This window comes from Delphinapterus leucas, chromosome 9 (genome assembly GCF_059928025.1).
Source record: "Delphinapterus leucas isolate spDelLeu-1000000601 "Yukka" chromosome 9, BTC_Dleu_Yukka2, whole genome shotgun sequence".
In the NCBI taxonomy this organism is placed as follows: Eukaryota; Metazoa; Chordata; class Mammalia; order Artiodactyla; family Monodontidae; genus Delphinapterus; species Delphinapterus leucas.
This window is the reverse complement of record NC_143137.1, coordinates 88,490,341-88,513,184: the sequence shown is the minus strand read 5'-3', so window position 1 is coordinate 88,513,184 and position 22,844 is coordinate 88,490,341. Positions and strand designations below refer to the sequence as shown.

The following is a 22,844-nucleotide window of genomic DNA, read 5'->3' as shown; positions in this document are numbered from 1 at the left end:
CATCCCATCCTATGTCTGACCTTTTCCCTGGGCTCCAGATCAAAGGTCTCTCTGGCCTCAGGATACTCCCATCCTCCACACAAGGAAGTCACACCTGCTCAGAGCTGCCATCCGGAGGTTATAAGCCATACGCTGGTCAGATAACCCAAGGCTGGGGCCCCTCCTTGGGCATCTCAACTATTTTCTTTCCTTCTTTTTTTTTTTTTTTTTTGGCCGCGCTGTGCACATGTGGGATCTTAGTTCCCTGACCAGGGATTGAGCTTCTGCCCCCTACGGTGGAAGAGCAGAGCCTTAACCACTGGTCCGCCAGGGAAGACCCCTCAACTATTTTCTGATAAAGGCTCCCCATTAAGTTTTAAACAATATTTAAGTGGTTCTGAAATATCTTCTTCCAGAAAGGAAATTCCAGACTTGGGTTAATTTATCTTTCAGATAGAACACTCAGGGAACCAAGAAACAGAGGCCAGGATGGAAATGGAAATAGAATCTTTGGGGATGTGTATCAGCAGGCCGCCTTCAGCTGCAGCAGACAGAATGTAAGCTCCTCAAGGGCAGGGTCCTGGGGCTGCTGTGTTTACTAATGAGTCAGCACCTGGCACACAGTAGTCACTCCATAAGTATTTACTGAATGAATGGGAGGTATAAACACACTAAGTTTGAAATGAGAAATGCCACGTTTCAATAGCCATCATTTTCTAGATTCACTCACTTGGTTGCTTTAATTTTCTCAGCCATTACAAAACACATTACATAAAAAGGCAAACGGTAGATCTACAGACGTGAGCAAGGGCTCTATGCAGCAAAAGCATCATTGCCCGGTTTCTGCTCATGAGCCACACATGCTTTTAACACAGGCGGACAGCGATGCGGACCTGGCTTCCTGCTGAGCACAGGGAAAGCTCAAACTTAAGAATTCACAACGGGGGCTTCCCTGGTGGCGCAGTGGTTGAGAGTCCGCCTGCCGATGCAGGGGACACGGGTTCGTGCCCCAGTCCGGGAAGATCCCACATGCCGCGGAGCGGCTGGGCCCGTGAGCCGTGGCTGCTGAGCCTGCGTGTCCGGAGCCTGTGCTCCGTAACGGGAGAGGCCACAACAGTGAGAGGCCGCGTACCGCAAAAAAAAAAAGTGAACAACAAAAAAAGGATTCACCACGGGGTTCCACATCCCTCAACAGCGGACCCCTCCGTGTCCTGATCCCTGAACATCTTTGCTTTAATTTTTAATGACTCAGCATCAGGCAAGTCAACATTAGCTACAATAAATTCATATGATTAAGGCCTTGGGAGAGAAATGTGAGAAAACTTTCACAAGGTCCCCAATGGTCCCTGGCTTGATTTTATTCAGATAATTTATTTTTGAAACCTGGTAAATGTTAGAAACCAAATGGCCTCAGCCCTGGACCTGAGATTTCTGATTTCCCCGATCAAATAGTCAAATATGCAAAAAGAAAAGGTGGTTTTGAAGCTTCCTGGTACCACTCCTGACCCATGTCTTGGGTTCCTCGAGGTTCACATCTTGGGGCTTGGAAGATAATCAGCTCTTCCTGCCCATCACCAGGGAAAGAACTGACTCTTCAAACAGACCCCAGCCTTTGGGAAGTCCCTCCCTGTGCCTAACTTAAATCTCTTCTTCTGGCCAAGAAGCATGATCCCCTCCTGCCCTGTCATCACCAGAGAAGGGATAACAGCTGCTCACCGCCCTCCTTTTAATCATCCTTAATGGGCTCATAAAGAGTTATCAGGCACCCCCTTCAGCCTTCTCGGAGCCTCATTTTACTTGCATTGAGGCTGAGAGCTTCTGAGGAAGGTCTTTTACCCGGGGCTCCACAGACTTGCAGAGTCTTAAATGGGTAGTCAGCCACTTCACCCACTTTAACCTCCACAAATGAGCAGCTCTGCCTTCTTTGCAAAATTTAAACCTATTCAAGGGAGTTCCCTGGCAACCAAGCCTTATTAATAAATTGTGCTTGCTCTAGGCCAGGACAGGGCATTTTAAAAATGTTTCTTTTTCTTGAGAAGTCACACAGACGCAGGGGCACACAATAAACGGGCAGCTCCTCCCTCCGAAGTTCTGCATTTGCAGGATGGATCCTGCCTGCCCTCTACAGGCCATCCTGGGCCTGGAGAGTTCTCATCTGGCTCTCCAACTGGGAAACGGGGTGCTGCTCCAGTAGACTCTCATCTAGTCCTTTCTTCTGGTTACTGGACTAGGGGCCCAGCAGCTGGGGAGCAGGACATGGAGCAAAGGTGAGGATTGCTTGGCCTTCACCAGGCACACACTGAAAATTTCCATTTTCTGTTGCATTGCAGAGAGATTTATTTTCAGGTCACTGCTTGTGGCCACAGGTGAAAGTCCCAGCTGTATGAATGGCTAGAGCTTCCCACTGTGTCTCTGCTCTGAGTTCTGTGGTTCCCCCCTCCACCAATCACAGAAGGTAGGGAAGGAGCCGGGCAGGTAGGTTGTAGGGCTGGTGTTGTTTTAGCTTTGAGAAAAACAGTGACTTTAGTTCAAGAGGAATTTTCACCAGGATGGCTAAAATGAAAAGGACCGACAACACCAAGTGTTGACAAGGGAGTAAAGCAGTCAGAACTCTCCATCGTTGAAAGCATAAGTTGGAGCCACCAACTTCAGAATTCTCAGCAGATTCCAGCAATGGCTCTTGCAATCCCACTCCTAGGAGGAGGCTCAGAAGAAACACGTGTTTATGCTATGGAAAGACATGTACAAGGAAGTACACAGTGCTATACCTTATAATAGTAAAAAACTTGGAGCAGCTACCCAAGTGTGGAATGGATAAATGACATGTGGTAGATTCCCTCAGTGGGATAAGAGACACAGTGAAGAGCCCTGCATGACTGGTTCACAGTACAGCTGGGTGAATCTCACAGATATGGTGCTCAGCCAAAGGAGCCAGATACAAAAGAAATGGGGAGCTCTTTTTCCATTTATAGGAAATTTAAAAAAGGCAAAAGTAATCTGTGACAATAAAGACCCAAATATTGGTTGCATCAGGGAAGAGTCTACATAGTACTGAGCTGAATGCCTTCGATCTGTGCGCTTTATTGCATTATCAGTTTTACCTTAATGAAAAAGAATTAAAGGTATTTAGTGTGTTTTCTTCTTCCCAGGTGAACAACTCATTATTCATCCTTTTTTTCCCACTGCTCTGCCTCTTTTGAAAAAGATTAGACGTGACTTACAATGGTATACGGTGTTGAACTGTATTTATAAGTGAAGAAATCTGGGTGACGCTAAAATAAAGGCAGGAAAATAAGGTGAAACCAGGTGGGAGGATAGTCCTCAGAATTTAGGCAGGAGGTCTCGTGCACTTCCTAGGGGCGAACGGAACAGAGCTTCCTAGAGGTCAATGTGAAGAAGAAACACAAGTCCACACCCACCAGTTAGCAGTCCAGCTGATCAGAGGTACTGAGGCCAGGGCAAAATCTCTCCTGGGCTGTCTCAGAAAAAGGCAACTCTGAGATGAAAGCCCTTCATTTTAAAGTCTGTCAAACATTCCACCTGGGACCCTGGATCCTCCACATTTTCAGCCCTCCACGCCGACCCTGCCCTCGAAGAATGTAGGGTGAGGCAGCGTCCCAGACAGTCAAGCCCCCTCCCTGTGCTGTGCTGTGGGCCACGCAGCCAGACACCGTTCACTTTTCTGGGTGCGGTTTGGGGGACCCCCCACCCGTAAGGGCTGAGTTTCTGTTCTTTGGGGTGCTTGGCTTGCTGTCCTGGTTCCTGGACCATGGGACTGTATTCTTGGCCTGTGCTTTGTCTCTCAGCCCATCTCCTTCCTTGTGGGTGCTCCTTAGTGGCCCGGCCCCTTCCCCAGTGACAGGTCTTCTTGGAGCAGCTCCCTGAGGGCTGGACTCCTTCCATTTTGGCATTTGGGTTAAGGGATCTTTCCACTTTCTGGCTCCAGTTTTTGTGTTGAATTCATATATTGCTCCAGTAACTAGGGAAAAAAATTACACCATCAATGTATAAACAAAGGAATCCAAATGCTTCTCTGCTCCCCCATCTCCACCCTGCTCTCTTCTCGCCCCCAAGGAAAGATGAAGCAGCTAGAAAGATTGAAAGCAGGCTTGTGAAGAACACAATCTTCACCTGCCTGCCCTTTCCACGAGCTGAGCTGTGTGGCTCTGACCACACAGGTAGCAAATCTCATGCTTCCCTGGAAAAAAAGGTTTAGGAGAGTCTCAAGGTCACCTCAATGGCAAGATGAGAGGCCACAGAAGTCTTGAACTCAACATGAGCTTCAGATAAGTTAGGCTCAGTTTCTCATGGGGTGACCCATTACGTTCTGATTTGTTTGTTTAAAAAGATCCCCTGAATCCCTGATATAAACAGGAGTTCACCAAGGAAGGAGGGAAAGACTTTGATTTTTATCTATGTTATGTTAGCAGAGATTTGCAGACACAGACACACAAATCTGGCCCCAGTTGAGATGATGCAAGGGAGCCATTTTTATTGTGTCGGAGCCTGCAGACGCTAATTGATGTTTGTTCACATTAGTCCAGTTGGCTCATCGCTTCCTTTTTCCTTCTCACAAACACACAGACGCAGAACAGCCTCGGTCCTCCCTGGCTTTTGCCCCAGAAGATCTAGTTTCCGGCGTGCCCCTGCTCCTGCTGTTTCCCTACAGCATGAGTGGCCTCTCAGGCAGAGGATCCCACCAGCACTTATGCTAATGTGGGCACATTATGGTAACAAGTACCTAATAATAGAGGGAAATTTAATTCCAGCAGCAGCGGCAGCCTGTCCTGGAGAGGAGCCATCCTCCTTCTGAGGAGGACCAAGCGGAGCCGTTCGCATGTGAGGGTGGCAGGGAGCCAATGCACTTGCCTCCCGAATTTGGTTTCCTTCCCTTTATTCACGTCTATAATTGAGCCTTTGTAAGTGAAAGGATGTGTGTAAAGGAGCTAAATTTGGAGCTGATTTCATGGGGGTGATGAGAGCTCTGGAGGCCAGCTTTACCTTATGTTCATCTTGCTGTCCAAGAAGGAATTCTTGGCCCTGCTCGAGGAAAAAAAGAAGCCAAGCTTGCCATTTCTCCATATCTCTCGTTACCAATAGGATGGTGTTTAGAAGCATTCAGAAAGGATGAGGCAGGTGGGGGGAGGTTGAGTCCCAGTGAGCAGAAGACACAGTGGGTTGTTGAATTCACCAATTCCCTGAACTGGCCTGTGATTCAGGGAGGGAGGCTGGACAGAGGCGTGGTCCTTGAGTGGGACCCTTTAGGTGGAAACCTGCTGAGGCCTCACACGTGATCATGTGCTTGAGTGTCTACAAGCCAGCTCTGTTTTGAGCCGATCTCACGTTGCGGTGCCGCCTGGAAGTATCAGCACTGTGTAGGCCCGACAACCAAACGCACTGGCAGACTGAGTGAAGAGCAGGACGTGGGATATGGTCCTCCATGACTCCACCAGCCTGGAATATGATCAGTGCCCTTATGGGCGACACTGCCACTTAATTACCTGGGTCTGCGGCTTCTCCATCAAAGACAGTGTTCATCTGGATTGTTTCCTAAGGAAAAGAAAGAGACGGCTTCAAGCTCAGCCCTACACTCCTCCCCCCAGGAGAGGCTGTTCTTCCTTACAGCCCAGGTTCCTTACCCAGGGCCTCCCTGACATTTATTTATTCAGTAGGCACTGTGCTAGGTGCTCGGGACACATCGGTGAACAAGGCAGGGCTGGTTACCGCCCGCCCAAAGCTTGCAATCAAGCAGGAGCCATTGACAAAGAGGCACTGCAATTTACTGTGATGAAGCCTATGATGGGGGAATATAGCATGCTATGGGGGCGTGGGGGAACAGGGGTGGGAAAAGGACATTTAATGCAGACTTGGGGGGTAGGAAAGCATCCTGAGTAAACGCCATCTAAGCTGCACAGAAGGAAGAGCAGAAATGCCACGCAGCACCGGCCAAGATCGACATCACCTACGCGGGATCTGCCAGGCAGATGTTACGTGCAGGGCCGGCACAGATGAGTCAGCCTAGGCCAGTGCAGCGCTGCCTCCGGGCCTGGCCTGCCTCCCCTAAGCCTGGTGTTTCACTCCTTATTCTTTCCCCTGACCTGTACTCTGTGCCACCCTCCAGGACCTGACCTCTGCCCCCTGGAAACACCCCCTTCCCTCACACGGTGCCCTCCAACAACGCCGTTCTTCAGCACACTCACGAGGACGGTGTTGGGAGTTTAATGGGCCTTTGACCCCCGTTTTCATCACATAAGCCGTTACCTACTCACTTGCCCACAGCTCCCCTCTGTGAAAACAGAAGGAATCGAGATTGTACAGCTTTCCTCCATTTGATCAACTCAGAAGCTGCACTTTTTACGGCCAGGGGGATTGATTTACTTAATCGACGAATTTAACTCTACATATGTCTAAGTCTCTGAGTGGCATCATCAAGGGTACTTGCCTTAGGCAATAATAAGACCCAGGAGACAGGAGATCACCCCTTCCTCCTGTTTGCAGACCAGTGCTTATAAGCACGTAGGAGACTGGCCTGAAGCGATACTTCCTCCGCCTCCTGCCTGTCATTTCCCAAATTCATGGATCTTAGATCATAACAAAGTCCTATTATTAGGGGTTAGGGGAGAGCTGGGAGGGGGTCACCTTCAAGTTCCGTCACTTCCAGTGGGTGGATCAGGTTCAGTGAAAGAAAACTCAGGAGGTCACGTGAGGAGGTAACTCCCCAGCTGTCCTGTGACACTTTGCATTTACATGACTCGTCATAATTTTCCCAGTATTTCCCCACCTGTTATCTCAGGGCAGCTGTTCTCACTCCCGTTCCACAGGTGAGGAATCTAAAGCTTCAAGAGGCCGAGGGAGTCCCTGAGGTCAAGGTCGTATGGCCGAGAGGGCAGAGCCAGCCTCAGCCTCCCACTGTGCTCTTTTTCTATCACTTTTCCCTCAAGGTGTGGAAAAGCAAAGCAAAAGTAAATCCCATTGAAGGCTGAAGCACCAGTTCTGGTCTTTAAGCTCCTCTCCCCCTAACTCACTCTCCTGGAGAACTAGTGTAGATAATAAACACCACTATTCAATATTTATGAAATCCAGTTCTTCTGCAAATATAGCAGCAGACAGGTTCAGTGGAGGGAACAAATTCTATCAGGAGCTCGTCACACAGCAGTCTGCTCCAGTGGCCAGATACAAGCATCTCCCTGAATGATAAACACCCCCGTGGGACTGTGGTGAGACGGCCGGGGGGGAGACCAGAGCCCCTCCCCAACCCGGCGCCCCGGGGCCAGCCAGCCTCACCACCGCCGCCTCTCTCTTTGTGTTCTTCATTTCTGCAGGGAAGAGGACAGACAGAAGTTAAGCTTCTTGGACACTAAATTGACCTTAAAATTTTACCCCTACAAAGAGATCTCTCTTAAGCAGGATTTGAGCTTAGTATTGCAGGCATAGCAAAGAATTTTCTGTCTCTAGACATGTTTGTTGACCTCCTTCCACCTTCTCAGAAACACACACACTCTCATAATACACCATTAAAAATTTTTAATTCTTTTTCCAGCTTATTGTCATTACTGGAAACTCGGTTTTAAATGGCTTTATAGGTAAAAAAGAAAGAGGGGGTTGCTACCTTTGTTTCTCATCTGAGGATTCTTTGCATCCATTCCTTATGCCCTTTTTACAAAGTAACTAGGATGGGAGATAGTTTGTGAAAAATCTCATTTATTAGAATTATCTCATTCGATATGATCAGTAACCACTGTAGTTAAATTTCTAACCCTGCTGAGATATCCCTTGTGCATGTCACATGCACACACCTATGGCTGGAGTGATTAGAACAATCATTTTTCAAAAACACTCTTTCCAGTTCTTTGTCCTGTCTCTCCCCATAGCTTGGAGTCTCCCTGAGACCACAGCTTTGGAGACAGTGGTGATGTCTCCTCAGATAGGCCTTGCTCATTTCACCAACGCCCTGAAATCACTCAGCTCTCCCAGACCATCTGACTGCACCCAGCCCCGATTTCTAACTACCCTAACCTAAGTAACATGTGAGAATGATCAAATCCATCACAATCTGAGAATAAAGTATCATTTGTTCTTTAAAAAGAGGCATCTGTCTAATGCAGGGCACTAGCTGTCCTCAGGAGGGGTCACCCCCTCTATGTGTAGCAGCAAGTAGATTCTGTGTTTAACTCACGGAGAATTCTCCATTCCTGACCCGTTTGGTAGGGAGCAGACCTTTAGGTGCTGATGTGAAGCTGATTGGAGGTGACTCAGTAAGGAACAGGCAGGACCGAATGAGACCCAAGCGGGCCAACGGCCCCATGCACCCTGCCCTGCCCTCCCCTTCCTCCAGCTACGTCCGACCTCTGTTTCGTTCCATCCACAGATGATGTGGTGGAAAACCCACCAACACAGGACTGTGCCCTGATTCTCCACCGAGTTGGAACCCTTTTATGTAGTACAACAGAGCAAGGAAAAAACAATAATAGCAACAAACAAAGGTAATCGGCACCGTACATACCTACTTTCTTCACCCTGTATCGGGGGAGAAGGGATGGACAAGAATTAACCTGAGAGAACTCTGCCCTGGTACACACGTGACAACATGGGGGCCTTTGGGCAACTGTGTTCCCCAGGATTCAGGGGTCGATTGAAAGAGGGACCAGGGCAGGGGACTAAAATGCAGAATGGGCTCCCAGCCCTGCTCTATCACTGCTGGGTTGGGACTAAGGAGGCTTAGGAGTTTGATAAGTTTGAAAACTATTGCTTTAGAGAACTTCAGGGAACCTATTTTCTCTGACAACACTGAGTGAGGGCATGACGACCCCATCAGATGGCCCAGCGATTCTTCCTGCCTGGTTTTCCTCCCCAGTAACCATGTGAGCAGAAGATTTGACCCACAGTGGGAAGGTTCGATGACTAGCAGTTAAACCCTGGCTTCGTGTAATGTGAAGAGCTGGACACCTGGACCCTTAAGACCCTTCATTCTGTGACTCTAATTTTATTCTCTGCTATGGGACAAATATTGGTTGCCATATGGTACAACAAATTGCCAGAGAGGCCAGGTCTGAGTCTGAATCACTAGCTAGTTTTTTAAAAGTCAACCATGTTGAAAACAATATTTAGAAGGTAACTGAAACCACCAGGTTCAAGGCGCACATTTGACTATAAATTGCATGTGAGTTGCAGTGTCCAGTATTGGATTACTTCCTTTAAGAACTTCTGCCCAAATCCCATTACAGAGCACTGCCATCCTTACAAGCTTAAGCATCACTCTTTTGGAGCTGTTTTTTTCTTCTCAAATCAATTTGTGAGTATAGTCCAAATAAAAAGACCTTTTTAAATTTCAGCAGATGCTCAAGGATTTCTTACCTTGAAGTCAAGGTTGCCAATAGCAACGAATGCCCCCAATAAATATGGCAAAATGCAATGCACATCTTTATGCTAATACTTATACTTTTATACAGCCTTTCATCCATAGATTTTAAATTATTTGACAGTAGTAGTTAATCTTCAAAATACCTTTAAAAGGCACATGAGTCTTATCACCCCTTCTTTTTGCCGGTGAGAAATTCCAAAATTCAAGTTCCAATACCTCAAGATACTTGGGTGTACAGAACTAAACTTAGAATCTAGAATCCTAAGCTCACTGGGACTCAGCCATGAAAAATCATGCCACAAGATTAAAAAAAAAAATAGTGTATTAAGCATTTACTCCACATCAGGAACAGTGCTAAGTGGTTCCTTTGCATTTGCTCATTTAATTGTTTGGTTTTCAAATAAAGAAATTGAGATTCACAGAGGTTGTCACTTGCCCAAAGCCATATACCCAGAAAATGGCAGACCCAAGATTTGAACCTCAACCTTATCTGACTCCAAAGCCCAGGCTCAGAACCATCACGTCCTCACTGTAAGAGCTACTAAGACTCAAGAAACTGGCTCTGGGGAAGCTTGTAACAATTTGATGCTTTCTCCACTTTAGTACCTCCCTTTAGCCAGTAAAAGACACTCCGCAGAGCGTCACCGAAAGAGGCATATAAGTGAGCAGGTGAGCGTCCCAGGGAGAGGAAGCAGGCCTGCGTTTACAGCCCTTGAGAGGGCCACACGCAAAAGAACAATGATTATTTAGTCACACCAGAGCCCAGTTCAGTCACTGGAGCCAAAAGCTTAATTCCCTTATTCCTTTTTATGCTTCCTCTAATTCCATCCCATCCTTTAAATATTCCACAAATAACAGCACGGCATATTCTACTACTACTCACAACCAGCCTTGTTTCTGGAGCTTTTATCCAGGACAAGGCCACCAAGAGGCTGAAGCCCCGATTTCATTGAGAACTCATCAAGTATGGGGCAGGTGCCAGGGAAAAGCAAAGGAACAGTTTCCTGGCCTGGCAGGTGATGAAGGGGGTCCACCAGGACAAGGGGAGCTGGGACATCTCCCCCGTAGCTCCGTTTCCTTTCTTCATTCCAGGCACCCTCTCTACCCTGTGGAGAAATCCCAGCTGTCTCCCTTTCCTTCTCCTGGCATCACCAGAGGCAGTATCCTCCGAAAGGAAATGGGGGAAGGGCCCAGCCCACTGGCAACTTACAGAGGTTTCTTGTGCTTCCCAGTCTTGCAGGGACAGTGTCTGTGGATGGCTTTGGCCAACAGGACGATCAGGGACACCAGGAGACCCAGAAGCAGCATGGAGCCCAAAGTGATGACAAAAGGCACATACCAGGCCGATGGAGAATACACGTTCTTCCTCAGGATCCGGTAGGTGATCCTGGGCTTGAATGACAAAAGAGGGAGATGAGTGGAAGCTGGTAGTCTTTGACATCAGAACCCTCTCACGTTGGGTGGTTGAATGTTCATCCTGCTTTTTGTTCTTGCTCTAAAGGTCGGACATCTGTGTGCTCATCGTTCTCACTCTTCAACCCATCACCTTATTTATAGTCTTGCCAGACGTCCATTAGACCAAAACCCAGAAAATGTAGGGAACTGGAGAGCAACTCTAGGCCTAATTTCATTCTCTTTCTTCTCCTTCCCCAAAGCTAAAAATTCCATTGGCTTTTTTTCCCTGCCAAATCATGGCATAAGCTAGGGACTAATATAGCTATTGTCTCTCACTGGGAAGGCATGAGCCATGAAAGTTGGGGTTTTTTGTTTCTTTTTTTTTAAACACTTTGTAAGCGTCTCAGTGTTCAGTCACTACCAGCTGTGCTGCCAGCTGAGCAGGCTGTTATCACAGTGAGACCTCAAGTTCAGCATTTGCTTCCCAGAGAGGGAGACTGATAACAAAAAGTTATGGAGATTTCCAGGTTGGAGATGTCAGAGCTGGGTTGTGTTGTAAGTTGCAGAAAGGTGGCAATTCCTTACTTGGGGCACCTACTGGCTCCTACCACAACTGAAAGCCCTTCAAGTCACCTAATGCCTCCATTCATTGGGGGTAATATTGACTCCAGCCCACAGGAAGGAATATTAAGCAGCTCTTGGTAAGACTCTGAGAAGCAGAATTTGACCACCTGTCACAGGTGGCTTTCTGAGGTTCTGGTTCCTTTTCCTCTGGCATACGCCAAGTATGGGGCTGCTTTTCTTCCTACTGTTTACAACAGTCTGTAGGTAGTTTATTAATTTGCACACCTGTTTGTAATCCGTCTCCCCCTCTAGATCAGAGGCTCTAAAACTTTAGTGCAATCAGAATGGCCTGGAAGCCTTATTAAAAACACAGATTGTTGGGTCCCACACCACAGTTTCTAATCCAGTAGGTCTGGGGATTTGGTGAGGACTCCAGGTTTCAACATCCTTCCCTGGAAGTCGTAGTGATGATCATAGTTGGATGAGGTATAACTTTAGTGTTCCGGGGTGGGCTCAAGAATTTGCTTTTTCTAACAAGTTTCCAGGTGATGCTGCTGCTGCTGCTGGATTGTTGGGTCCCACACCACAGTTTCTAATCCAGTAGGTCTGGGGATTTGGTGAGGACTCCAGGTTTCAACATCCTTCCCTGGAAGTCGTAGTGATGATCATAGTTGGATGAGGTATAACTTTAGTGTTCCGGGGTGGGCTCAAGAATTTGCTTTTTCTAACAAGTTTCCAGGTGATGCTGCTGCTGCTGCTGGTCTGGGGACCACACTTGAGAACCACTAACCTATACTATAAGCTCCGTGAGAGAGCAGAGATCATTTCTGGCTTATTCACCAAAGTGCTTGACATATTATAGGTATTAAATCAATATCTGCAGATGGAATAAGTGGATTTCTTTTCGGAGTGGAGGTGGGAAGTAGGGTACAGACTGACAAATGGTGACTCTTCAGAAGGAGAGAAGAGCATCTGGCAGCTAGCTGCTCTCATGGACACGGACTTGTATTGGCTCTTAAGAGCAAGCAGAGAAGGGCTTGTGAAGGCAGCAACATGTCCATAACCTGGATGGGCAATGCCTGATCTATCACAAGTCTGTGCATATGTGTACCTCCTTCTTTACCAGACTAGGAAATGTCAGTGGTTCTATAAGTCCAAGGTCTCACCCAGATTTTTTCTACCACCCAGTGACTATTCCAATCCAGCCCACGGTTGGCGTTTCTGGCAACATCCTAACCCCTCAACTCTTTTCAGTCCACCCCACATTTCTCCTAGGCCAAGGGGCTCCATCAACATCAATTACAAGGGATGTAACTGGGAAGTCCATCTCCCAAAACCCTTACCCTGGGGGTTGTGGTGACAGTCGTGGTTGGGTGAGGAATGACACTAATGCTCAGGGTCACTGTGCCTGTTTCAACAAGAGCTGCAGCTCTCTTCCTGTCGGACAGCAAGTTGTCATCAGTTATGTAGACAAGTAGTTTGTAGTTCCAGATCTTATCAAGCCCACTAGCATAGTCAAAGCGAGTCGCGAGGATCAGGCTTGTAACGTTGGACCCGGCGTTGGGAGAGAAGGTGAAATGACTGTTGATGTTCCCTAAATGAGATTTGATGCAAGGATTTTGGGAAAAGGAAGAAAAGAGCGTGAGAAATAAGGGTTAGAAGAAAACTACATTCAGTCTTTTTCTTAAACATCCCGCCTCAGGTGTAGACTACTTCTGATGTACCAGGGTGGGGGCAGTGATAGGATATGGGCCTTAACAGCACCAGAGATTTCATGAGTACAGAGAGACTCCGGCTTACAACCAGTGTGGCTGCAATGAAAATGAGAGTAGAAAAGGGCACCAGCACAGGTGTCCAGGGAGAATGGCTGCCACCGCGCTGAGCATCAGGCAGAGAGCTAGCAATCCTGGTGCGGCCAGTGCTCATCGTCAGCATTAACTTGGTAACAATGTGTAACTCACGCTCAGACCAATCAGTGGGCGGCAAGAGGGAAGAGGGGGCCACGTCCCTAGCCATGGGCCAAGTTCACTGCACGCCTTTCATGAAACCGGGCTGGTCACACCCGTGACAGATGTCCCTGGAGTCCCCCAAAGGAAGGTGCGTCCTGGGCTGGCAGGGACAGTAGTCCCCACCCCCACCTCCCCAGCAGCTCGTCTGGGGCTGCAGGCTCACAGCTTAGGGAGCCCAGAGCAGAGAAGCTGCCCGCCCAAGCAGCTCTTGTTCATTCCTCCGGTGGCTGCAGACTCACTACCAACTAAAAACCAGTAAATGGACCAGGGGATGATGCAGTTTTACTCCCAAGCAATGAAGTGCCCCATAAAGGCCTGAGGGTTCTCAGTATGGATTGTTCCCATCTCTGGCCACTGCAGTCTCGAGGTGGGCTCTGCCCCTGGGTTTTGTGACACTGCCCGCTCGAGAGGCTTCCTGCTGCTCCAGTTCCAGCTCTGCCAGGGCTCAGCAGGCGGCGGAGCTGGATTTTCAGTCTTTCACGTGAAACTGCTCTGCTTGTTTGGGTTTAAATCTCTGGCCCCGGCACTTCATTAGATGAACTATTTTGGTCTCATTTCCATTGAGGGGTGCTCTTTTCTTTCCCTCTCACAATGGTATATTTTTAAAGAGAGAAAATGAATGGAGCAGAAGAGAATTCCTGAGGACGCGTTTCAAAATGCATTTAATCTATTTCATCTATTATTATCCAGAGAAAGGACTGGGATTCCCCTGCCCCCCCCCCACCAACAAGCTTGCAGGAAAAGAGGTGGGGGAGGAGTTGGACTAAAAAAATGTTTTTAAGCTACACTAATCTGATTCATGAATCCTACGACAGGCTGGGAATTGGGGGTGGGGGGGCGGGTCACCATCAATGGGATTCACTGTTCCTTGGGCCTTTGGGCAGCCAGGTATGGGAGTCTGGGAAGAGTTAGGTGAGAAGGGGAAGCCAAGCGGGGGCGGGGACTGGGAATTCCAGAACCAATTGACTCCTCACCCTTGGTTTCCTCATTAAAAACACCCCACCCCCTACACGCTGTGCCAGATCAGTGTGTGAGCTCAGACCCCCACCCCTTCTCCCTAAACAGCTGCTACAGCCCCCAGTACCAGGAGCCCTCAGCAAGGGTCCAGGACCACTGACATCAATACCATACCTGAGCCAATGGAGTAACGAAAAGACCTGGGGCTGGAATCAAGGTCAGTACACGTGAGCTTGAAATTGTAAATATTTGTGCCAATTTTCAGATCCACTGGGATGGCCAGGAAGTACGAGTTTGGGGTACAGATTGGTTTTTCATCATTTTCTTCAATGATGTTCACAGTCACCTAGAGCAGCAGGAAAGTGGCCTCACTGAGTAGTTATCATTGAGCCCTTACTGTGTGCCACGCGCTGGGCTGTGTGCTTTTTGTGAATTAGTGAGGTTTAACCTCATCCAAGATCGATAATACGTTTATTCCCATTTTACAGATGGGGAAGCTGAGGCTTAGGGAGATTAGGTAATTGACCTAAGGTCATTCAGTTGGTGAGTGGCAGAGCTGGGATTTGAACTTAGGTCTGTCTTACTCCAAGTCCTATGCTATTAACTTCTCTACTGTGTGTTGTGTGTGTACATGCACGTGTGCATAATATACGTAATAATACATTTCCACACCCCCACACACATATGCAGCTAGACACATGTGTTTATCCCCAGATGATGCTGAGCTGTTTTTCCAGTAACAATGATGGATTTATGGTGACCCTCCTGTGCTTCCTTGCTTGCTGCCCCTGTGAGTTGGAAGTTCTGTCTTTAACTTTGGAAGATCGAACAATGGCTCTCAACCATGGCTCCACTTTGTCTGGCCCTCTCCAGACCAATGAATTGGAGGGTGGGGCCCAGGCCTGATTTTTTTTTTTTTCTTCCTTGATTGATTGATTGGCTGACTTGGGTCTTCGTTGCTGTGCACTGGCTTCCTCTAGTTGCGGTGAGCGGGGTTTACTCTTTGTTGCGGTGCACGGGCTTCTCATTGCGGTGGCTTCTCTTGTTGCAGAGCACAGGCACTAGGCGCGCGGGCTTCAGTAGTTGTGGCTCGTGTGCTCTAAGCGCAGGCTCAGTAGCTGTGGTGCACGGGCTTAGTTGCACTGCGGCATGTGGGATCTTCCCGGACCAGGGCTTGAACCCGTGTCCTCTGCATTGTCAGGTGGATTCTTAACCACTGCGCCACCAGGGAAGTCCCCAGGCACGATTTTTATGTTCCCCAGCTGATTCTAATACTCAGCCAGGGCTGAGAACCACTGGGATAGAAGGAGGAGACCTGGCTTAGCCAGGGTCTTGTGTGTAACCCAGGATCTCAGCACTGCACTGAGCCGGTGGCGCTGGCCTGCCACAAGCAGGGGCCAGCCTGTTCTCTTTCATCACTGTCTTTTATGCCTGGTGAATTGGAATATGGACTGGGATGCCTGCCAGCACGGAATCACAGAATGTCAGCCCTGAAAGGGACTTATGTGATCATCACCCTTTTTAAAAGCTTATGAATTTTTGAGTCGTATTCATTCTACCTCTGAAATTTGGGGATTTCAGCTATTTCTGAGCCCAGGGATAAATTGAAATGTTCTCTCTAGTTAGCCCCCAAAGTGGACTCCATTCATTCCTCTCAAAAACCCAGGCTAACAAACACGACAGTTACCTTCAACTTAGCACATCTTTTTCTCAGCTAGCAATGCCAAGCCTTACACATCATTGAAAACATCGTCCCACTAATTCAAAGCAAGTCATCAGAGGAACTGGACTCTTCAGGCATTGGGTTATGAGGTGACTCTCCATGTGTGAGAGAGAAATCAGGGTACAAAGATAAGCATTGCTCGGACCCCCTTGGCAAATGGGGATCAAAGTTGAGAAGTGAACTCTGCCTCCTGACCCTGGACCAGTCATTCTGTCACACAGGGCTGCCTGCCTCTAGCTGAGTTCATTTTGCCTTAGGCTTTTTCACTTTACTAACGGGAAAGACCAAGAAATAGTTTCCTCTTTGTGACCATCATATTACCCTCAAATATTCCTAACCACTGGCAGCACAGACCTGTCAAAGCCTGGCTCCTCAAAGCACGGCCATGGACCAGCTGCCTCGGCACCACTTGGAAGCATGTTAGAAATGCAGGTTCTCAGGCCCTACTCAGACCTACTGACTCAGAAATGCATTTAACCAGATTCTCAACATCAGAGGTTACAAAGCAGCATAGCGATCAAGCCAGATCATTTTAAGACCTATCCCATCTGGTATGATGGGGCTCAGGGTAGGAACAGGGTAAAACTACTTGGGGGCGATGCACAGCTACAGCCCACCTCAACAGCAAGGGGGGATTTAAGGGCAACAGGAAGAAGCTTGTCCCCCAGGGTGGCCATCCATCTCAGCGCTTCTCCAGTCACCCATAAACGTGGGCTTACAGATGTCAATCTTTATTTCCTGGCACTGCTATGTGTGTCCGATTGTGCTGTCTGGGACACCCCTAGCCATTTCTTGTCATGTCTGCAGGAGGTACCCTATTAAGATTCCTTATTGCTACGGCCATACCTGGAGGGTGTCAGGGAGACCCGAAGTCAACCACTTGGGCTGGTGTGAATGCACCAAATAGCCCCACTCACAGTGACTGAGCTGCTGTCCTCGCCGTTGGTGGCCTGGATTCTGAGAATAAAGAAGGGGGTTGTCTCGTAGTCCGCTTTAGTCACCAGCTGGAGTTCTCCCGTTTGGGGATTAATCCAAAATATGTTTGGGTAGTGCTGGCTGGCCCCTCCGGTGGAGATGGAGTACACGATGCCTCTCTGGGGGAAGTCTTTATCTGTCGCTTGCATCCGTCCAACCCGGGTTCTAGCTGGAAGAATAAAGTACCTGCGATTACTGCTGAGAATAATATCTGAGATTAGTCCTGCTTTGGGGGTGAGAGGAGGAATCAGGAGCAGACACTCTCAGTGCCATGGGCGAAAGACTTTTGGGGGCCTCTTTGCTGTTCAAACTCTGTATAGTTTACATCTTTTAAATTCAAATTACACTAATGACATCCACTAGGAAACTGGCCGTATGATTCAAGCAGTACTGCGAAGTCTAAAAGACAATTCATACCCTCATATAGACTCCAAGCACACCAATTATTACATGATCCTAACGCTGCAAAGAACCTTCACATATACATCTTTTTGCAGCAGTGTTGTCTTTTTTATTTTTCAAATTTTCTATACTGAGCATGGGTTGCTGTTACAAAACCAGATGAAAAACATGATTTTTAAAGGTTTAGCAACAGGATGATTGGAATGTTTTTGAGTTTTAAATCCTGTTCCATTTTGCTTATTTTTCAAGTCTTGCTGGTGGGCTGCTGGACTTCGGGCTTGCTTGTTTTATAGAAGTTCTTCCTCATAAATTATACTCCTCAAGGGCAGCATCTTCTCTTATTCAACTATATAGAACAGCACTACGTGCTTGACCCAGAGTAGGTGATTAATAATTGTAGCAAGATCTGTGAATTCATAAAAAGCCTATTCCTGTTGCACTTATTATTCACTGGATAAGGCATAAGGAATCAACAGTGTTTTCTTCAGACCCTCTTTTTGTATTTTGTTTAAAATGTAATGTCAGGAAATGGAGCTCATCATCAAGAGAGAGAACGAAATGAAGAGGAGATCATTTTCGAGGGAGATTTTGGGGCTTGTTTTGTTTGGTTTTTAGTGTAGAAGTATACACAATCCAAGTCTCAAAGACTGTGGTGAGGTCTGATTATCTAGAGTTAACAGTCTCCCCTTCACTGGGAGAGACGGGGAGAAACCCAGCTGGAGTGGGGAGGAGCCTGCAGAAATCGAGGCATCCTAAAGGGTGGAAAAAGAGGCCTCCAGGGAATCCTTCAAAGGGAGAGAGAAAACATCTTTATTTTGTTTTTAAATGAAAGAAATCTAGAAATGGGAAGCCTTCTCTCTATTTTTAAATTTCAGTTCTCTGAGTGAGCTGGATAAAAATCACAGTGGAGACCAAGGGAAAACTTAGGCTGCAAAAAGAGAGGATTAGTTGGAATCAGGCACCCAGACAAAGAGGCAATCGGGGGTTCAGAGAAATGCAGTTTAATCAACAGTTTTCAAAATCTGGATTTCACCTGAAGGGCTCCTCCACAGTGAGGAGAATTTAAAAAGAAGTAAGACATGCAATAACCAGGAATCAGCTGTGAGTCGCTGTGCACAACACCACCAGGGCCTCTGACGGGGAGCCTCCTCCACCCAAGTGCCTCCGGATGAAAGGGTCTATCAAGAGCACTGGAGTCTGTGTCTCGTCGGTTACTTACATGGGCTTAATTCCGACACGGCAAATACGTAGGGTGGGCTATCAAAGACAAGAGGAAACTCATTTTCTGGGCTTGTTAGGATATAAATGTAGATATTATCTATAAACAGAAACAGGAAAAATAATTAAATCACAATACAGGCATCCCTCATTCTGTTGCGTTTTATGTATTACAGTTTGCAGGTATTGTGTTTTTTACAGATTGAACATTGTGGCAACCCTGTGTCGAGCAAATCTATCGGCACCATGTTTCCAACAGTGTTTGCTCACTTTGTGTCTCAGTGTCATGTTTTGGTAATTCTTGCAATATTTCAGACGTTTTCCTCATCATTATATTGTTATGGTGATCTGTGATCAGTGATCTTTGATGTTACCATTGCAAAAAGATTACGACTCACTGAAGGTTCAGATGATGGTTGGCATTTTTTAGCAATAAAGTTTTTTGTTTTTTTTTTTTGCGGTACGCGGGCCTCTCACTGTTGTGGCCTCTCCTGTTGCGGAGCACAGGCTCCGGACGCGCAGGCTCAGCAGCCATGGCTTACGGGCCCAGCCGCTCCGCGGCATGTGGGATCTTCCCAGACCGGGGCACGAACCCGTGTCCCCTGCACCGGCAGGCGGACTCTCAACCACTGTGCCACCAGGGAAGCCCAGCAATAAAGTATTTTTAATTAAAGTATGTTCATTATGTTTTTAAGACAATGCTATTGCACACTTAACAGATTACAGTATATAGTGTAAATATAACTTTTATATGCATTTGGAAACCAAAAAAATTCACGTGACTCTCTTTATTGCTTTGTGCCAAGCCAAAGAGTTTGAATGTGAACTTGACAGCTATGGGGAGACACTCAAGGGCTTTCAGCAAGAAGTAATACGGTGGCATTTGCGTTTCCTGAAAATCACTGTCAGAAATGTGGTGGATGCGTTGGAAAGGGACAAGACTAAAGGTGGGCAGAAAGACTCTTGAAACACTCTTGGTGTTGTAATTCAGCTCCGATAGAGGAGGTTCTGTATTAGAGCAATACTAGTGGGATGGAGGTGCAGTGGAGTTGGGGGGAAGGCAGCAGATCCTTACTAAAATCCTTAGATTTTAGTAGTAGGTGACACAGAAGAAAGGACTTGGAGACTGATTAACTGTTCTTGGTGAAGGACAGGAGGAGGCTGGGCTGATTCCGAAGTGTTGGGGCTTTTGGAATTCTCCTTTTGAACATAAATACATCCCCAGCCCAAGCCCAAGCATTGTCCAGCACAGTTTAGTCATTGCTACTCAAGGAAGATGCTTCATGAAATAAACCAAAATGATACTTGCTTTTATAGTAAGGAGGGGCAACATCCTGCACCTGGATTATCACAGTGTATTTATTGCCGGCTGCTAGATTACTTGAATTTTCATAATCTAGATCACCAATCAACTAGATTAAAACAGAGAGATCAGATTACACAGAATAAACAATACTTTTAATTGAACTGACACTTTCATGTACGTTAGTGGAAATGTAAATTGCAAAACCTTTCTGGAAAGCACTTTTTCCCATAGGAGGAGCTTTAAAAAGTTATGTCCATACCTTTGCTCACTGCTAGAGAACTTATTTGAAAGAATTTATCAGGAGAGAGAATCTGTTTAAAGATGTTCATCAAGCACTATTGCCCAGCATAGCCTCAAGATTTCAGGTTAAGTCAAAGAGAAGCATGATACAGAATCCTACATGCAAGGTTATTTCCATCATTTAGAATACTTATGCATATATGTATAGACTATACATAAAATCTATGCATAGGGAAGAAGACAAGAAAGAAATATATCAACATGTTAATAGTGGTTATTACTGAATAGTAATGCCTTTCTGTGTTTCCTACATTTTCTACAGTGAACATGTATTAATTTCTCAAACAGAAAAAAAAAAGTTATTTTTAATTGACACAGTGAATAAAATTGGTACGACTTTTTGGGGGATGGGAGGTGGAGAAGGGGGTGTTTGAGAGGATGGCTAGTGGGCTGCTTGCTCTTCTTCCTGAGGCTTTATCTCTGATGCAAAGATCTCCCCCATCAAGACCACCCCCCTGTAAGACCTCCACCTTACCCTGCCCTTCTATCTCTCTCCTCCTTTCCCCCCAACCCTCTAGTGGGAACCTTGTTGTTAAATGTCTCACACAGCTCATTGAGACCTGCCTTTTGCTCCCATTCTTTTTCCAATTACATATTTGCCCCAGTGGAGATGCCCCTCTTTTTTGGGTCTCCAGTGGTTCTACATTGCGGAATTCAGCAGGACACACGCATGGCCCTGGCCCTGCTCTCTCTCACCTCACACCTCTATGGCGAGGAATGAGCGCTGAAATAAACAAAAGTGCTTGAGCCCAGAGGGCACTGATATGTGACTGTGGAAGCACGCTAACCAGGCAGGCAGCCTGCAAACCGCGAGCTATGCAAGAAAGAATCCAATCCTTAGCACCCCAGGCATAACCATGCATAACAAACAATTCCTGGAACTTGGGTAAAATAAAGAGCAAATGGGGAAAACAGAGTCACTATTAGGTTTGTCAGTTACAGTCGCTTGGAGAGGGAGTTACTTTGGAAATTTCTCTCTATGGGGCAGCAAAAGCACTATGCCTGTTAGACCAACTTCCCCAATGCCCTTTCGATGATGCAATGACCGTTAACTGACCACGATTGTCCCAGAGCCGGCTGGATCCTGTAAAAATCTGCTGCCGCTCCCCACTCCGGATGGCGTGGTGAAGTTGAATTGGTTGTTTGGTGCTTCACTGTCATCATCAAAGCAGAACTTGCTCAGGTCCAGAAGCAACGTCCCCTTGGCTGCTCTCTCAGGCACCATAATGCTGGCGAAAAGACACGATTCAATATTTTCCCCCAACAAATAGTGACTGAGCATTCCTTCTAACACAGGCCCCAGGCTAGACACCCCGGCTTTCATTTCAATTGAAAGCAAGTCCGTGGTTAAGGCAGTACCTGCCTAACTGGTGTCCCCACTCTGCCCTTGACTCCTTTCAGAGGATTCTTAACACAGCAGCCAGAGGGATCCTGTGAAAATGTCAGATCACGTCGCTCTGCTGCTCCTAAATCGCAAAGGGCTCCTGATTTCACTCAAAGTCGTGACTCTGATCTACAGCATCTTTCATGACGTGCGCCCACCCCTTACCTGTCTGAACTCATCTCCTACTAATTCTTCTTGTTCACTCTCCTTCCACCCTGGCCTCCCTGTGCTTCTGGACACTCCCCAGGCTCTGGCCTCAGGGCCATTGCACTTAACTGTGCACCGCATGGCTTGCTCTTTCCCTATCTTTAGTCTCGAATCAAATGGCACCTTCTCAGGAGGCTCCCTGGCTACCGCAACTAAAATGTCAACGCCCCCAGCCCATTGCTCCCTCTCCCCTTCCCCCCTGTAGGTTTAATGCTTGGTGCTTACCATTTTCCAATATACTATACAGTTTACTTACATATCCTGTTTATCGCCTGTTTGCCCCCAAGAATGTAAGCTCCACAAGACTGGGGATCTTTATCTGCTTTGTTCTTTGCACACTCAAGAAATATTTGTTGAATGAATGAATGAATGGTAGCTTATGGGACTAGCACAGGAGTGAAGAAGAATATAAGAGAAATAGAAATTCTGCCCCTGCCTGCAGGAATTGATAATCTGGTTGGGGGGTATCGCTGTACCCCTGCACCCCTCCCTCCCCTGCTTAGAGGACTGGAAATTCCTCCACTTGTGTTCTCATGGCTTCAAAGTCATAGAAGGGCCTCCTGACACCTTAGCATCATTCATTCAATAGAGGCTTATTAAAGGTTGAATTCTGGGTCCCAATCTCAGTTCACTCCAGCAGGGAGGCAAATAGTATGCAAATGAATAAAGCTGCCCCCAAACTCAGAGCCATCTGGTCAAGCCCAGCTTGGAGTGGGAGACTGAGGAAGCATGGTAACACCTCCAGACCCATTAAGGGACTTCACAGGTCTCCAGGTTTCAGCTTTTCCATCTATAAGATGGGCATGTTGATTAGCTTTTGCTACATAACAAACCAGCCCAAAACCTTGTGGCTTAAAACAACAGGCATTTATTCTTTCTTACAACACTAAGGGTTATCCATTCACTCTTTTGGTTCTAGTCCAGCTTGGCTGGTCTCTCCAGTCACTGGCAGCTCGGTGGGGGCTGGATGCTCCAGGATGGCCTCACTCACAGGTATGGTGGGAAGGTGGGTGGTTTCTGCTTCATATTGCCTCTCATCCTCCAGGAGGCTAGTCTGTGCTCTT

General features: G+C 47.2%; 1 protein-coding gene across 1 annotated transcript in view; it reads right to left on the bottom strand.

Annotated features, from left to right (window-relative positions):
• Positions 1-681: 681 nt before the first annotated feature.
• The window catches only part of CDHR3 (cadherin related family member 3), a 60,491-nt gene continuing 38,328 nt past the window's right edge, over positions 682-22,844 (bottom strand). Inside the window, exons 8-17 of the mRNA XM_030761503.2 lie at positions 21,247-21,418; positions 19,893-19,995; positions 18,585-18,683; positions 16,906-17,132; positions 14,440-14,611; positions 12,643-12,893; positions 10,551-10,732; positions 8,487-8,496; positions 5,481-5,529; positions 682-3,958 (exon numbers count right to left, since the gene is read on the bottom strand). Of these exons, the coding sequence (XP_030617363.2) occupies positions 3,654-3,958; positions 5,481-5,529; positions 8,487-8,496; positions 10,551-10,732; positions 12,643-12,893; positions 14,440-14,611; positions 16,906-17,132; positions 18,585-18,683; positions 19,893-19,995; positions 21,247-21,418 (1,570 nt within the window). The 3' untranslated portion in view covers positions 682-3,653. The remainder of the gene's footprint in view (positions 3,959-5,480; positions 5,530-8,486; positions 8,497-10,550; positions 10,733-12,642; positions 12,894-14,439; positions 14,612-16,905; positions 17,133-18,584; positions 18,684-19,892; positions 19,996-21,246; positions 21,419-22,844) is intronic.